The sequence below is a fragment of the Phalacrocorax carbo genome, chromosome Z (assembly GCF_963921805.1).
Source record: "Phalacrocorax carbo chromosome Z, bPhaCar2.1, whole genome shotgun sequence".
NCBI classification, from domain to species: domain Eukaryota; kingdom Metazoa; phylum Chordata; class Aves; order Suliformes; family Phalacrocoracidae; genus Phalacrocorax; species Phalacrocorax carbo.
The window spans coordinates 68,197,544-68,214,266 of NC_087548.1; the positions used below are offsets into that span (position 1 = coordinate 68,197,544).

Below are 16,723 nucleotides of genomic sequence, written 5' to 3' on the forward strand. Positions count from 1 at the left end.
TCAGGAGCCATCATTTGAAAATAATTTATTTTAAATTGTTTTAGTAATTGTTTACATATTGGCATTTCTAATTAAGATTTTTCTTCAGTAAAAAGAAGAAAAAGATAACAAAGAATAATAAGGAAGAGTGGTCACTCAGGGTTGGAATGAAATGTTTTGGACCTACTGGGCTTAGAGGTAAAATGGTATGGGAAGTCTAGTCCATAAATCCTGCAAAAATTACTTTCCTGAGCTTTGCTTAGCCCATCCAGTGGGGCATTCAGAGCCAGTGATTAACTAGTGGGAGTCATATGAAATGCTGAAACAAAACTCCTCTAACCTATCATAGCCTCGATGACTTCCTCTGCTTTCTGAATCAGCTTGATGAATACTGTAAAAAATGCACACCATTTTCTTTGGCACTACCCTTAACTGGATGAAATGCTAAAGATGTCAGACGATTCCAGCACAAACCTGGCTGTACAATTCCCATACACTGAAGGGATCCTCAAGTAGTCTCAAAATAGTTACAGTTTTTCTTTGCAGCCATGGGAAGCAGAGGAGATTCACTGAAGCCAACATGGCATTGTTTTCCTTAAATGTATTTGGAGGGTGCCAGTGAAAATTCTTTGTATTAACAAGTCTGGGATTTATTCCTTGTCTTCTCACAGTGCAGTACTCTAACTTCTTGGGTTTCCTGCATTCCCCCATAACACTGTGTTCTATGTTAAACTGAGCACCAGTACGGTAATTTTGAAATAATACCATTGCCCCACAAATAAATTGCATGGACTCAGCATCCCATACTTCTTCAACCACAAGCTAATATGGTTTGCTAATACTGATGGACTGAATTCTGTCTGTCACCTCCAAAATGCTACGGAGGCAAGATGATTAACCCTATGTCTACATCAGCGAGCAGCTCAGTGTCATAAGACACTTGGTGATGTTCCAGAGGCATTAGTTTAGACTAGTTGCACTCTAGTGCCATGGATTAAATGACTGTCAGGTGGTGGTGTCTATCAGTTGCACACCCAGAGCTCATCATGTCCTAGATAAATTTAATCCAAAAAGAATCCAGCTTACACATTCCAAGACTGTCCTGGGGGGTGAAGCACGCTAAACAGAAACAACTGGGAGGGTGTCTTCAAAAGCACATTCCTAATCAAACACAAATGTGAATATAGACACATGAAGTATAGATCTGCTGAGGAAAAATAAAGTTTGAATGACAAGGCATTCATTTTTTGCAATTAAAATTTGAGGTTTCTTTAGTCCTTTCATCCCTATGGCTCTGAAGCCATTCTGAAGTTTATGTTTCACAGCGCTGTTCTGAATTATTATCCTCTCTGCAATTTACAAACACAGAAGTGGAAAGAGACAGATTAAATTACTTCCCAAGGCCACAGTACAAATCATAAACAAAAAAGAATATAAAACTTTCCCAGATCCTCATGTGTTTTTGCCACAGACTATTCAGGAAAAAAGAAAGGACTTGGGACTGTGTCTGTATGTTAGATTAATATTGGCAACACATCCCTACTAACAACTCATCCTGTAGGAAATTAATTTAGATCTAATATGAAAATATATCTCTTATTTCTCTTGCTGAATCTTTCTTTTCTTTATGAATTATTTTAGCCTGACTTTCCATTTGGGAAGACAACCACAGGACTCATAAAAATGTGTTTTATCTTTAATTACATCTTAAAATGAATACCAAAATGCTAGTGAGTCACACTCTAAAATATCCTGGAAATTGTTTTCCAAGTCAATCATCTACATTTTTTTGTAACCAGCTGGCAACTTTGTTTAGCAGTTTTCTCCTTTCCATATTTTCAAATTTTGCAAATTCCAGCAGTAGAGTAGTAGCCACTCTCTCATCCTCTTCCAGTGTAGTATTATAAAAAACCTGCAACTGAAGAAATAAACACATGAGCTTAGTTCACACAACTTCACTTGCAGGAAGTAACTGTGTACCTGACAGATGCTTTAGACAGAAGTGCATAGAAAAGGGGAGACGGCAGGGCCTAAGGAGGGGATGGGGCAACCTTACTGGTTAACACTAAGGTGGGAAAGCTCCTTGCACATCAGGAATGTGCCCTTTTGCCATCCCTCTCAAAATCATTTCAAAGGCAGCCAACTTCATTAGTACTGGTGATACCACACAGTGTCTAGGACTAGTTGGGTAGCAGAATCCTCTTGTGCTGTTTGTTATACAATCACAGAACAAGAAGTCTTTCCTATCAGTCTCATGAGCAGAAGACAACAGAGGACTGAAAAATAGCAAAGAAATACATAGTGGGAGCAGGAAATGAAGAAGAGGAATGAGATAGATGTCAGCATGACAACCAGCAACCTAAGATGCCAGCAGGCCAACTTTTGGTACATTTCCTGTAGACACCATGGCAAAGGTGATCTCTACAGACAGACTTCAAAGAGGAAAACGAGACAGCTTTGATAATATTTATCTGGACTCAGTTCCAAACCTGAAGACTAATTTAAAGGCCTTCTGGGCTTTTGCTTTTCCCATCCTGGGGAGTTAACTTGTCCCTAAAGAGCAAAAGGTGAAAAACTTATAGTTCATGAACGTTCAAGAGAGTTTTCTTTGATTTTAGGAGCTAGCTCTCTGAATTGCTCTCTTCCTTAAGCATCCCTTCTCAGTTACTTCCTGTATGCATTCATCAATCAACAGCAAAAAAACAGGAAGCAGTTTTTTTCTTGAAATGACAGATACAAACAGATCAGATGCAGACAGCACAAAAGCTGACCTGTTTAGAAAAGACAATAATATTTTGGGAAAGAATCTAGGAAGACTTGGACTGGAGGTGAAAAGACAAGAAAAGAAAATGAAACAAGCAGTGATAGTTTTTTGTCCAAGGCACTAATGGGGATTACTGTGGGGAATAAAATAAGACAGCCTACAGCTACCTCCCAGAGATTTCCACCCTTCAGTAGGTTTCCCAAAACCCATTCCCTTTTCAAGATGTACAGCTGCCCAATTAGAAAGTTTTGTTCGTGGGCTGATCTGGGCTGCCATGCCATCAAAAGGAAAGAACTGTATCACACGTGTAGGCCATCTGTTCAGTGCACAGGCAGGCAACCTCTTACACTGCAGCCATGCAGAGCAGGACAACATCCAACCCTGCACAAAAGCTCACTTTCATGCCATGCTTAACAAACAACTGCCCACACAGAGTGCAGAGCTCTGGGTGCATGATCATATGATTATTTTTCAGATGAGGAAGTATAATTTTTCTGAATGTCTCAACACAGCAACATTATACATTCTATGATTTCTTTAAAAAACAACAGATTTTAAAGCCTCTGTTTTCGAACGGCCAATAAAGTTGAAACTAACTGCTTCTGATTTACCTCTTGGATCTGAACATCTGTATTGACAAATCTTCCCATGACTCGTAATACATCCTGTAATAATTGTTTCCCATACCTGTAAAATTGAGATAAAGGTCCTTCAAACAGCAAATATACTAAATTTAATCTCCTTTTAAAATACTCCTACTATTTTTTTTTATTTACCATGTTGGAAATGCCAACTAAGCTGAAGTTTGCAATTGTATACTCTTTCTCCCCTTTTAAAGAAATATCATTAACATTCAGTTTAGACATTTGAGCAGGATGAAGCACACTGATTACCCTTCATTTCCATTTCCCGGTAAGATCTGGTATTTCTACTTTGGTAACATGAATTCTTTGCTTAAAACAGATAATCCTTGCGAGCCCATACAGCCAAACTGAGCTAGAAAGGCTAACCAATAATGAGTCTAACAACTTGTTTTCTTTTGGTATCTTGAGGATGGCATATAAATTAATGCCCACACTATCCTTTTGGTTTGAAAATAACAGGTCACTTTCCCAGCAAATTTCTCATCAGTATGGGACACAGAAAAGTTCTGTAAGGGAACAGGTTGGTGTGACACAAACCTGCTACAACTTGCCTTTTCTAGTGTTAGTAACACAAATGTGTATTTAAATGCTCCCAGATGGCTGGTCGTGGTTATGTTGCTGCTAATGGCTCCCAATGGACTCCTCTGCCACCAAAGGCAGCAGGAATGTACTCTGTCACAGTCCTGCGGCTTTGCACTGTTGCCAAGCAGAAAAGATGTCTTCAAACAGACATCAAAATACTTGCTTTGCTTGAGACAGGTAGCCCAAGCTCAACTGCAGTTTACCTGCATCAGTGCAGGTAGGCTGGAGATGGGTAAGGACTTAAGTAAGGGAATAATACTGTAGCTAGTCCTTGCCATGCTTGTAAACCTGGGTGCTCCAAACCTTCATCTCTCCATACTCTCTTTGGAAAAGAGGTTACAATTTTAGTCCAGCATTTTACACCCATGCTTGTGAAATGCTAGTGCATAAACCCATTTCTAGAGTGATATTTTCCAGGAACTTTAACACTTTAAAGCACTGCAACAGTAATGAATGGACTAATATTTAAAGCATTCTGTGTTTGACATGAGCTCTTCTTTGACATTAAGCCCTGATCAGGGTTAAATCCTCTGGAAACCCTGCTCTGCATACTTAAGGAATTGCATCAATTGTTACTTGTCCCTGGAGCATTCCCCTATGAGGAAAGGCTGAGAGACTTGGTTTTGTTCAGCCTGGAGGAGACAAGACTGAGGGGGGATCTCATCAATACCTATAAATACCTAAAGGATGGGTGTCAGGACAGTGGGACTGGACTCTTTTCAATAGTGCCCAATGACAGGACAAGGGGCAATGGGCAGAAGCTGGAACACAGGAAGTCCCACTTAAATATGTGAAAAAAACTTTTCCTGTGCGGGTGCCAGAGCAGTGGCACAGGCTGGCCAGGGAGGGTGTGGAGTCTCCTTCTCTGGAGACATTCAAAACCCGCCTGGATGCGTTCCTGTGCCCCCTGCTCTGGGCGTGCCTGCTCAAGCAGGGGGGTTGGTTGAGATGACCTCCAGAAATCCCTTCCAACCCCTACCATACTGTGACTCTGTGATTACAAAAAATCTATCTCTGGAGGGAATATCTGCACCTGGATTTTACAGCTCAAACATAAAAATGGAGGAAGAAGCCAAAGAGCCACAGAAGGGAACCCAAAGCTGGTTGCTTACCATACCTTTCACTTAAAAGCGGCCAATTTTCTGTAACAAATTCCCAGGCTATACGGTGCCCAATATCCTTAGTCACCACATATAAAATGATAACTGAAGTACAATTGGAGGAAAATAACGTATCACTGAGTCCATATTGCAAGTACCTGTTAGAAAAGAAGGTAATAATTGTACCAGCCACTTCCTGTTTAACAGTGATGATCTGGAAACATCACCCAGTTTGGGAAAATTCTTGTCTCAACAAATACCAGAATGTGGAAGGTTATACCAAAGCTGGTGTCACTGAGCTGTATATTCAGTCTGGTTTTTGTCCTTATGTTGGTGAAATCCCCTGTTATTGCACACTGACTCTCCACTTCTCAGTAAAATGAGGGTGTAGCACCTCAGGTGGATATATGTGCTTTTCTTATCTGTGTTACAGAAAGACAACCACTCATACCAGACAACCCTGTGGAAAGGCAAACTGCCTCTCAGCTTCTGGAGACCTACTTTGCTGTGACACAAGTGGAGCCTAGAGAGTGAGCCAGCAGCGAGATGCTCATGCAAATAGGATCTGTTTATATGTCCCCTATAACAAGACCCAATAACAAGTGGTCTCAGATGCTTTCATGGGGGCTAAGGCATGATTTCAGAAGTACTTAAGAAACTACCTGCCAACGACATCAGTAGCAATGAGTGCCTGAATATCTTGAAAAAATAAGTAACTATTCTCTTCGTTGCCTCAATGTATCACCTTCCACACTCCTATTTTCAAGGAGCACTATTACGCAGGCAGCTGGTTTATGGCTAGAGTAGATGAGCTGGATTTCTCCCATCTGCATGCTACCACCATACTTAACAGAATGGACAAAACATACTGATGGACAAGAAAAGCCCAGCTTAATGTTCCTCACTTCCAAAGACTTTCAGGGTGGTATTTCAAAAAATAGATTGGCTTATCAACTACTAAGGCACAGGGAGGAAGGAGGGCATCACAACTCCCTGAGCTTGTCAGGGACCAGTGCTAGCCTGTGCCCGTGACAAAGTCAATAAAGGAGGATATGTTAGGCAGAAAATTAGCATAGCTGTCTGGGCATCTTTTGGCAACCCATCTTGCCTTCTTCTCAAGCGTATTTGCTCTGTCTTCTCAAAACACCGCCATCTCAGGAGCAGGTGGCTGGCAGGAGAAACATCTCTGCTACTTTTAGTGCTTTAGACCTATAGAATTTATGCCAATTCTTGGATGATCAGTCTTGAGTCACTGGCAAATTTCTGTCCTTTGATGAATTCTTCAGGTAATGTGGACATGACAGATTAGAGAATTCAGCTTCAACATCTTTTTACTGATAAAGTGAAAAGATTTTATATGGATGCCAGTGAAAGATAATAAATACAGTATTCCAAGCTGTGTTCAGGAAGCATTTGGACAACACTCTTAGATATATAGCTTAATTTTTAGGTTGCCCCACATGATGATCTTCATGGATCCCTGCCAGTTCAGGATGTTCTATGATTCTATGAGGCTGGAAATTTTTTAAAAAATAATAACTTTTCAGTGTGGGACTGCACTTCAAAAGGAGAAAAGCTTGCTAGTAAGTCTATTTTCATTTTTGTCCTTAACCTGTGTGTGATTTGGTTTCCATACAGAGGCTAAATAGACCATGACACTTTACTTTGGAAACAAAATAAGCAGGGGAGAAGGAGAATGGGAAAATTATATAAAATCATAAATGGCAGGGAAAAATGTCAAAGCAAATTATAAAAATTACTGTTTCTTACAGTGCAGAGAGTAGGGTCAGCCAATGGGTTCCAAGTTAAAAAAAAAAAGGCAACACAAAATAGGTTTAAAACAAAACCAAAAGGAAGCATATTTTCAGACAACATGCAATTATATTATGGGATATGTTGCCATAGTCTGCTATAAAGTTTGAAGGTACAATTTTAGTTCAAAAAGGTCACAAGATATATCGACAGAAGACAGGCCCGATGTTAGGCATGACACACTAGTTACCAGCTCAGGAAATCCCTTTCTCAGTGATCACCAGCATCTGGGATGTTACAGCAGCAGAAGGGTCATTTGTGTTTGCCCTGTTTAACATACTTTCCCTGTAAGAAAACTCTCTAAGATTTTTCCAGTGGTCTATAAGGCACATGCTTCTGGGGCAGACAAGCCTCCATCAGGTTTGCACAGTACAGTATTTGTGTTCCTGTGATTTATGTCTATATACACAAATATATACTTTGATCAAGGTCACCTGTGAAGTAGCCATGAATCTTTGGCACAGCCCATGGCAGAGAGCAGGATGTCTTTGTCTTCCTTTGTGGAGTCAGTATGGTTATACATTTCCCATGCAAAATTCCATTCTTTATCACTTCCCACTGCAACACCATAGCAGCAAACTGTTCTTCTAATTAAAAAGGGAATTCTGCAAAGCAAAATATGATTAAGAGGTACTGCATTGTTGTAAAGTCAAAATCAGCAGTTAACACATACCTGAAAACAAATGTTTATTTGCAATTAAAAGATGCACAAGAAAGAATATAAAATAGCAATCTATTAAAGGTAGGAAATTTGATTGCTTTATTGATAATTTAAACATGCAGTTTAAAGGCAAGCCAAAAACATTTTTCTGAACAGTTGGACCAAGCTATTTTGTGTACATACAGTGTCAACATCACTCTTTCAAATCACAGCCTAGGACATGGATCACACCATTAAAGAGTGTCCGGCTCCATATAAGCATCATCCCAGACAAACCTTTTCAAAGTTTCTTCAGTTCATCTATGTGCAGCACAAATGGAAACAGAAGGGGCATTTCTGCATGCAACAGACAGCCTCCTATTACTCCCACCCCAGGGAAGAGTCTTCAACATGATGATAAATGCAAATGTTAGCACTGTGATACTCCATGTGCAAAGGCTGAACAGAAAATTTCTCCTGTGGCAATGACGTGTCCCTGACATCAAGATATTGTCAATGCTTTCCAGTGTAGCAATGTATTCTACTATGCAGGCTAACTAAAATCAGTGTAAATTAATGGTATGTTGGGCTAATTCTCTGTAGGAGAATGGGTTCTTTTGCTACAAATGAAACGTTTCACTTTCCAATAGTATACTGTTAATCTGCTTAGCATTACTTAAGATCAAGATTGTAAGTAGAGGTGTAAAAACTATCTTCCATTAGATGAGGAGATAGGCTTGGGAAACCGGACAAGTTTCTGGTCACAAAAGCCGTTCTTCAGACCCAAAACTGGAAGCAGCAAATTCAAACCTAAATATAATTTTTGAAAAATTCCTCTGAGTTTCAGCAGACCATCCTAAAGAAAATGGGGGTGACACCAGCAGAAAGAGATACAACATTAGTCAGAAGGAAGGCTATATGACAGCAATCTTCAAAGCAAACAGTAGAGACACATTAAGTTATAAACTCTGGAAACTAAGAAGGACTGTGGGAATGGGGGAGAGAGTCAGGTGTTTTGCATGCCAGACATCACTCGTTAAGAAGTGAAAATGCAAGATGCAGGGATTTTGATAGTCATGCTGTGGGTGAGGGATTTCACTGGCATAAAAAAAGAAAGTGTGGGCATGTTTTATATTTACTGAAAAAAATAGTTTGGATTCATTTACCTGGATATGTGCTGGAACATAAGGGATTTGCCACCAAGAATGATGCTTACTGAGATGGAGTGGTTATGTCAAGGTAAAGAATAGTCCTCTGAGGAATCCTTTTATGACAGATGTTACCTGAGTTACAGGGTCTAGTAATTTTGTTTCATAATCATTTAATAAAATTGCAGAAAGAGGCCATGGTAGGGTGATAATAGGTTAAAGCTGCTTTGGCTGAAATACAGCTATTTATTTTGCTACTGCAGCTGTTCCAATAGTTTCAAGAAAATGTTGGTTACTGAGTGTAAAGTTGCTGTGGGTGAAGAGCAAATAGACAAGCTCATTTGGCCTGTATCATTTGGCTGCAGCTCTGACGTTCAGCATTCAAGGCAGGCTGTATGGGCAGCCTACTATGGGACAACGGTCTACTGGCTGGTGACATCCCTGAAGTGGTTTATGTTATATAGTTCACAGAGGAAGTTCAGTGTGGTCCAGGAGGATTTTGGAGCTTGAGGTTATATTACATGAGGGGTGGGGCTTGTTAATCTTGATATTTTTTCCAGGAGTGGTGGTGTGGTTTGATATTCCTGGCCTGCCAGGATTCTCTCGTTTCTGGATCTGGGGGAAGATGCAAAAATTTGCTGGGAAGAAGGGTGGATTATTTTATGTCATTTTCCTGGAGCCAATGCAGAAGTGACAAAGTGATTTCTTAACTTCTGAGGGCAACAGCAGTACATGCTTACCTTCAGTAAATAACTAAATTGTACAGCAACATTGTCCCTCCCTCTAGACTCATCTCCTTCTTTCAAAAGAAGGCAAGCCAGTAACAGTACCACAGAAAATACATTAATTTAGCTAGCTCCACTTCACTCCTATAAGCAAAAAAGAGTAAAACTGAGAAACTGGCTGAGAATCATAGTTCTTGGCTTGTTATCTCAATAGAATAGAAAAAAAAAGCACTGTATCAAGTCCAGTTAAGTTCTGCCAGGAACTGTTTGGAAATGTTCATCTGAAAGTTGATCACCTTATCTGAAAGGGAAAAGCACTACCCCCATCCACAGATGTGCGAATCCTACTGGGTTCCACCTGTGGCAGAACAGCTATAGTATCCTCTTATGAATTTTGCTCCCAGAATGGAGAATGTAAAAGCATTTAAAGGGGTCTGTCTGTGAAATAACAGTCAAAAGTTGATTGTGCCCTTTTGCTTTTCTATGCAGCATATGAAATGCCTCCTCCTTAACTGAACAGGAGATGTGATATGTCATTTGAAACCTAAGAAATGTCCTATCTCCTATGGTTTTTTTCCTTCAAAACATGATCATTTTTCCACTTAATAATATTCATAGTTGCAATTTTTTTCCACACTTACAGACGCGTGAAGTGTGAGGCTGTAAAATCCCTTTGAACTTTTCTCGGAGCTAGGAAGGACAGCAACATTAATCTTCTCCACCTAATTCAAAACCAGATCAGCTAATATATTTCACAGACTTTTAATCTCTTCAACTCAGATAAGGTAGGTAGCATTCCACCAGGAAAAAAAAAAATCAAATACTATTAATAGGGGAAGATAGGTGACTATTTTGAAAACAGCGTGAGAATTCAGCATAGCATTGTTGCTTTTAGTGTGGGATAGTAAAGACATTCTCTGGCACGTAACAGAACGTATTTAGGCTATTTAAGCTTTTCAGTTTAACTGCAAAGCACAGTGTGGTTTATAAGGATAATCACTATGAAGCTATTTAAAAAACCACAAACATAAAAGTACAAGTTCAGTTTACTTAGCTAACTACATATATCAACGGAGACACAATTAACAACAAAATATTTATTACAACAATTAAAAATAATAATAAACTTTAAATATTCACTCACCAGTGCCAATACTATTTGACCATTGCATAGAAAAACATCAAAAGAAAGAGGGAAGAAAAGAGAATAATAACTTCAATACATCATAAATTTTCCTTAACAATGCAATACTTGAATACAGAAAAGTCTGATCCTGGTGGAGCCCAGACTCCATCCTCACAGACCAGAAACCTGATCACTAGGCTCCGATACCAGCATAAGAACTGACAGCTGTTCCCAGCACCTCTTTATGTGAATACAGAACATGCAAGGCAATTTGATGAGCTCACCATGAGCAGATGCCTGTATCATACAAACACCATTTCACTCAGTATTGCTAAGAGGAGCTTAGAAACTGAGTTGGTATACATGATAACCCTAAGGCTGTACTGCAGCAAGAGGACTGGACAATATGGGATATTAGCTCTAATCTGAGGTTCACCTGTTATGTGACTAAACAGATTTTGGTCTTCATGGCAAAAATCTATATCTTCCCACCTGCAAAGACCATGTAAAAAGCAATAATTACAAAATCATAAAGTTGGGATTTAGGGAAGAGGAGGGGGTTGGGGGGCACAGTTAGGATTAAATTCTGTCATTCTGTCAAGAGAAGAGCAGTGTACAGGAGTATTTCTCACTCTGCCTCCACCATTAAAGAGCCCTTTAACTTCCACCTCACTCACGCATGCACACCTCTAAGAGCACATTATCATTCTTACTTGTACTCAGGGTTGTCCATCCACTTAGCATACAGTTCAGATGACAGGTTCAAACAGTCTTCGAGGCCCAGCCAGCACGCAGTTGCAAAAAGTTTTTCCAAATACACTCTTGAAGGGAAGCCAAAATATGAAGAATAAAAGATGTGTATTCCATATTTGGAGTACTTGAACTGTACTTGAACAGCACAGTTTCAGCACGATGCTTTTAACCCAGGAGAACCTCTACTAGAAACAGTTGAGGTTTAATAAAAACAAAAAATTAAACTACAAATAATGGATTCCTGACATCAATATTCATGGATTTTAGTGAGGCTACCAATGTACCATCATTTTCCTTAGTTTTTTGTTTGTTTTATATTGCTTTGATAGTTTTAAGAGACTAGCTGCATCTACTCCAAATCATCCTGACATTCAAGACCATGCCTTCAGTAGCCTTGCAAAATGAACTATTTTAAAGTTCTAGTGATTGATCCATAAATCACGTCTGAAGTTTATTGCTGTCAGTTTTTCCCCAGCTAGCAGCAGCCTGTTGAACCTGTTCTCTCATAAACAAAAGCTACCACCCAGATGATTAAACTATCATCTTTTATGCTCACTGAAGAGACAGAATATATCACAAACTATCCCAACACTGCAGTTTCATTGGAAGTGTCATCATAAATAACACACGCTTACAGGACAGTAAAAATAACAATTCAGTTACATTCAAAGTGAAGCAGAATACTTACTGAGCAAAATAGTCATCTTCCAAAGCATCAACATTTTGATGAATAAAACCTGCATAATAATGGTATATTGGCAACATTCTCTTTAAAAGGTATTTCTTTTAAAAGAAGGGAAAGAAAAGTTAATTTAGATGTAACTTTTAATTTTACTGTGTTTTTCTTTACTTACTCAGATTTACCCTAAAAACTTACCACTAATAATTTCTTGAGAGCACAACACATTAAAATCAAGTATATAAACTGGGTCTAAAATTCAATACCCCTGTACATCTATTCAAACTGGGAAGTTACTGTTTCACATTTGAACTCATTATGAAAGAAAACAAATGCTCATTCTCAGAGAAAAAGACAGAAAAATAAGTTCTTTTCACACATTTTAAACCTACCTTTACTTTTAGAACTTAAGAGAACTACTATTGTGGGATTGAACTTTAAACAATAGTGAAGTCGTCTTCAAATAGAAGTCAAGGAAATAAATAAGACAATATTATCTCAGGTAGTTCAAATATGGGAAAGAATCATCTCATTTAGTATCTAAACCCAATTTCTTCTTTCTCTCCATGAAGAAGAACTGGAAGGAAGTACAAATCACAGAGCACATACGTTCTATATCCCCTTTATACATAGCAGTGTTATTCTCATTACTTCCTACTGACTATGTACTATGGACCGATCACTGTATTTTCCAGATTCTCAGTTCTACCAAATCTTAGGATGAAGCTCAATATAAAGAATGTGAATAGATTTCCGCTTTACCCTAAGAATTGCTTATGATTCAATGATATTTATCATTGACTAATATATATGAATAAGTGCCTTCTCCTATTTAAAAAAAAAGTTGAAAAATCATGCAAAGGGAATAACAAGAACTATGAGTGATCATAGTCATCATTACATTAATTTCAGTCTGATATATTTAAATGGTCTAGTATTTTTCCTAACTAACAAAAAAGGTGATACCTTTAAAAGTGGATATACTTCATAGTTCTTCAGAGTACTTTCCAAATTCTCAGGTACTAGGTTTAACAAAACCACATTCCATATGAAGAGTTCGTCTTCTTTGGCAAGGTACTTTGTTAGTTCAAGTGCTGTTTCAATCTGAATGTATCCAAACCTATTGAAGATAAAAAACCTCATACTTGAGTATACCTATTCAGACCAATTACCTACCATAAATTTCTGTTTATTTATGAAACTAACAACTAAACATCAGGATACTGCATGGAGAGTGACCTAGGAAAGACATTGGAAAAATAAAATAAATACAAAACAATGGTGTCTTTAAAAGCTGAACTCTCAAAACATTTATTACAGAGCACAGTGCCACTATCAAAGTAATAGGATGATCACGGCTGTAAGCACAGCAGTATACAGACTGTAGTCTGCCTGTGTCTGCAGGATATAGTTTAGGCACATTTACAGCATGCATTAGTCTCACTAGAACAAAATGAAGACCACTGTTTTGAATTATAATACATCTGTATTTTTACTGTTAAACAACATGTTTTCATCACAGATTCTTTTGTGAAATATACATTATTGTAAAAATCAAACAATTTAATTCACGTGCACACCGTTCTTGGAATTAGCAACTTCAGCATGGTATTTCTGTGTCTCAGTGTGGAATTAGCAAGGAATTCATTCTTTCCCAGTAAAATTCAAATTCAACCCCTCTCCTCCAGAACAGAAACACTTCTCATGTACTTACATAGGAGAACAGTTGTATACTTCACAGTTACATTCGTTATTACACACTAAGTTCCTCACAAGAAAGGCCATTTGTATGAGAGAAGGAATGGGAATTTTTACTTGCTCCTCTCAGAGCTACCTTCATGGGCTACCTCTGAGGGGGAGGGAGTATGCTTTGGCCACCTCCTCCCTGAGCTCCCACATCATAGGTGTCTGATGTTTTGGGGATCTCTGGTATGTTTGAGGCACAGACATATTTATGGCTTCTTCAGCTCCCTGCAGTACTACTGACCTCCCTAGCACCACAGACATGAACAACTCAGTCATCCATCAGCAAGAGAAATGGAAGAGGTATTAAGAGTGATGTAGGACAGCATAGCTGACATAGCCCAGAATAAATTAAGGAAAATTCAGAATGTTTATTCATGATCTTTTTCTGTTAAAAGAAATATAGGTTAGTCCATAAAAAACTCATGACAGTGGCATTATTTAAAATATTTCCTTGGAGTTGGAATAAAAGTTAAGAGAAATTTTGAAATAAATCACTCAGCACTGACAGAAGAATGTATTAAGTACTTAACTCCCCCACCATTTTGTCAAAACAGCTGTTGCTCTTACGGGGCATATATAGGTAGGAATGAATGAAGCAGAAGTATCAATGTTGAATGCAACCATGTAGTTTAATAATTTTCTATGACATATTTGAAACATACTTACTGTGTCAACGCAAAAACATCATCTATCAGCTGGAACCTGCTGACAGTGGGAATAACCTGCAGAAAGCATTCATATGGTGTTAATAGACCTAAACGCATCATTAAGAGTTTTAAAAAACTTTACTATGTTTCAGAAGGATAAGACAAGATCCTAACACTTTTTCTAAGCCAAAATCTCCTAAAAACATCATAAAATGGATCCTGCATTTTAAGCTGAAAATACGTATGTGCTTTTAGGGATGCTTATATATATAACTGTGTGACTATACAGCTACATAATATATTTTTTATATATATAAATATACAGCTATAGTACATTAAGCACAGAATTTTGAGACCCATCTTGCATGCTGTAATGAAAATTAAAATACGGAAATGCTACATTTCCTAAAAATATCCTAGTTATATCATTTTGGTACATTTTTTCCTTTTGAGGCCTTAGTTCTGAATACATACTAAGATGAGTTCGGAGCAGAGCGTCTGGAACCATCATAAATTAAATGACAGAGACAAAGCCATGGGTGAACCCCTGCCTACAGCTTGTGCTCTTGCAAGGACTGCTGGTCCCTCCTTGTCTTCTCCCAGCTTCCAGGCCCCTTCAGCTCAGCCACTGCTCCAGCAAACCTTCCCACTGATCAGTGCCATCAAATGGCCGAAGTCAGCACACACCTAATTTCCTGCTGACTTAGATCTGCTGTGAAAGAAAAGAGCCTAGAAGAAAGGAAGCCAGTGTGCCATAGAAAGATTTAACGACACTGCATGCTCTGAATCAGCCTCCTGTCCAGACCTTCTGGAGAAGTCATCTCACTGCACCAATTGCTGTTATGCTGAAAGCTTAAACTAAAGCAAAACCAATGAGCTGACACTACTACTGGACCCCCTGGCTCACTCTAGGGCTAGGCAACATTAAATACTATGCAACCCCATATACAGCCACACGTATAGGCAAGTCAGATTTTATTTTTTTTAAAATTTCACTGGCAGAAATATTGTGCTTTGAGGAAAAATGGAATCAAAAAGCTTTCTCCCAGCTTTCCTTCTCCGTGGTTACCTAACAGCAGATAAAGCTCAGTCACTCATCCATACTGATAATTCTTTCAGCCAAATTTAAGAGATAGCAAGAATCACAAACTGTTAAGACAACTTTGAAGACAGAATGTCATCTCATGTAAAGTTATTTTTCATGATTATGTGAGCTATTTTGGCCTAATCCTCTTCCACTATGGAAGACTGCCAGTAACTTCAGTGGTGCAACAGTGGATCATTTCTTCTTACGTGATACATGAGTTTCTCATTGTTCCAGCTTTTCATCAGTGTCATTACTGGTAAGAATTGCAAGAAGAAATACATTGAAAGAATCTATTTATAAGCTTGAGAAAACAAATATGATCTTACCTTTGGATCATTTTCAAGCAAGTGTGCTAATCTTTTTAAGTTTAATTGATCATAATTCACTCTGTAGTATCCACTTAAATTCACATTTAGCAAGATCCAGTCATATTCTGACTCCGATACTTGCATTTCAGGAAATACTTCTGTAAAGTGACATTAAAATGTATCATTTTCTTTTCTGTGCCCTGCTAAATTCTTTTGTATTTATGAAGACTGGGCTTGGGGCTCCTCTGAGATCTGAGACACAAGTTTGAGACTGGACTCAAAGAGAATTGCCCAAAAGCTCGGTGCATTTGTGATCTCTGCTCTGCACAGCAGCAGAACTTCAAGAAGCAACTGACTCCTCAGGTACCAAGCACCGTGAGACGGCAAAGGGAAGGCTGAAGACCCACTTTGCTCCTACCCTTTATCTCATAGGCAGCTGGGAGAGTTCAGAAAGGTTACCCAAGAATAAACAGTCTGGATGAGAAGCAATACTTTCACATGCCTGCTGCAGGGCATGCATTGCCAGCATGCATGCTTCTCCCAGTGCTGCTCCAAAACACACGTCTCAGAACCTTATGGAAGAACTGACTCCCTACCAGTATTCACATAAACACAGATCAAGGAAAGCAAGCCAGCTAAGTTTCTTCATGCAAGAAACAAGTAATCAAAAGTTTTATTTTAAATAAATGTCCCATAGTCCTTTTGAGTTACATCACTCACTAAAGGCCTCCTCTGCAGTCTCATTTCATCTCACTACTACCTACTTTATGTGTGCTTGTCTGATTACTTACTCCTGATAGCCTACAGAGCCTACTGGCTCTGAAGGAGCCAGGGCAGCTTTGAAGACTCTATGCAGCCTCATCACAAGAGGATTCCAATGCTGCTTTAACTGGCTATGATCATCCTGATTTAAGAAGGTGGTAAACTCTCTTAAGAGAATAAATTAATATTGGTGAGTAGTCTAGACCCAGCACTGCTCCACT

General features: G+C 38.7%; 1 protein-coding gene across 1 annotated transcript in view; it reads right to left on the reverse strand.

Moving 5' to 3' along the window:
• Positions 1-1,663: 1,663 nt before the first annotated feature.
• The window catches only part of LVRN (laeverin), a 42,390-nt gene continuing 27,330 nt past the window's right edge, over positions 1,664-16,723 (reverse strand). Inside the window, exons 12-20 of the mRNA XM_064438598.1 lie at positions 15,759-15,898; positions 14,365-14,420; positions 12,919-13,072; positions 11,962-12,056; positions 11,234-11,341; positions 7,316-7,486; positions 5,087-5,227; positions 3,355-3,430; positions 1,664-1,897 (exon numbers count right to left, since the gene is read on the reverse strand). Coding sequence (XP_064294668.1) covers positions 1,751-1,897; positions 3,355-3,430; positions 5,087-5,227; positions 7,316-7,486; positions 11,234-11,341; positions 11,962-12,056; positions 12,919-13,072; positions 14,365-14,420; positions 15,759-15,898 — 1,088 coding nt within the window. The 3' untranslated portion in view covers positions 1,664-1,750. The remainder of the gene's footprint in view (positions 1,898-3,354; positions 3,431-5,086; positions 5,228-7,315; positions 7,487-11,233; positions 11,342-11,961; positions 12,057-12,918; positions 13,073-14,364; positions 14,421-15,758; positions 15,899-16,723) is intronic.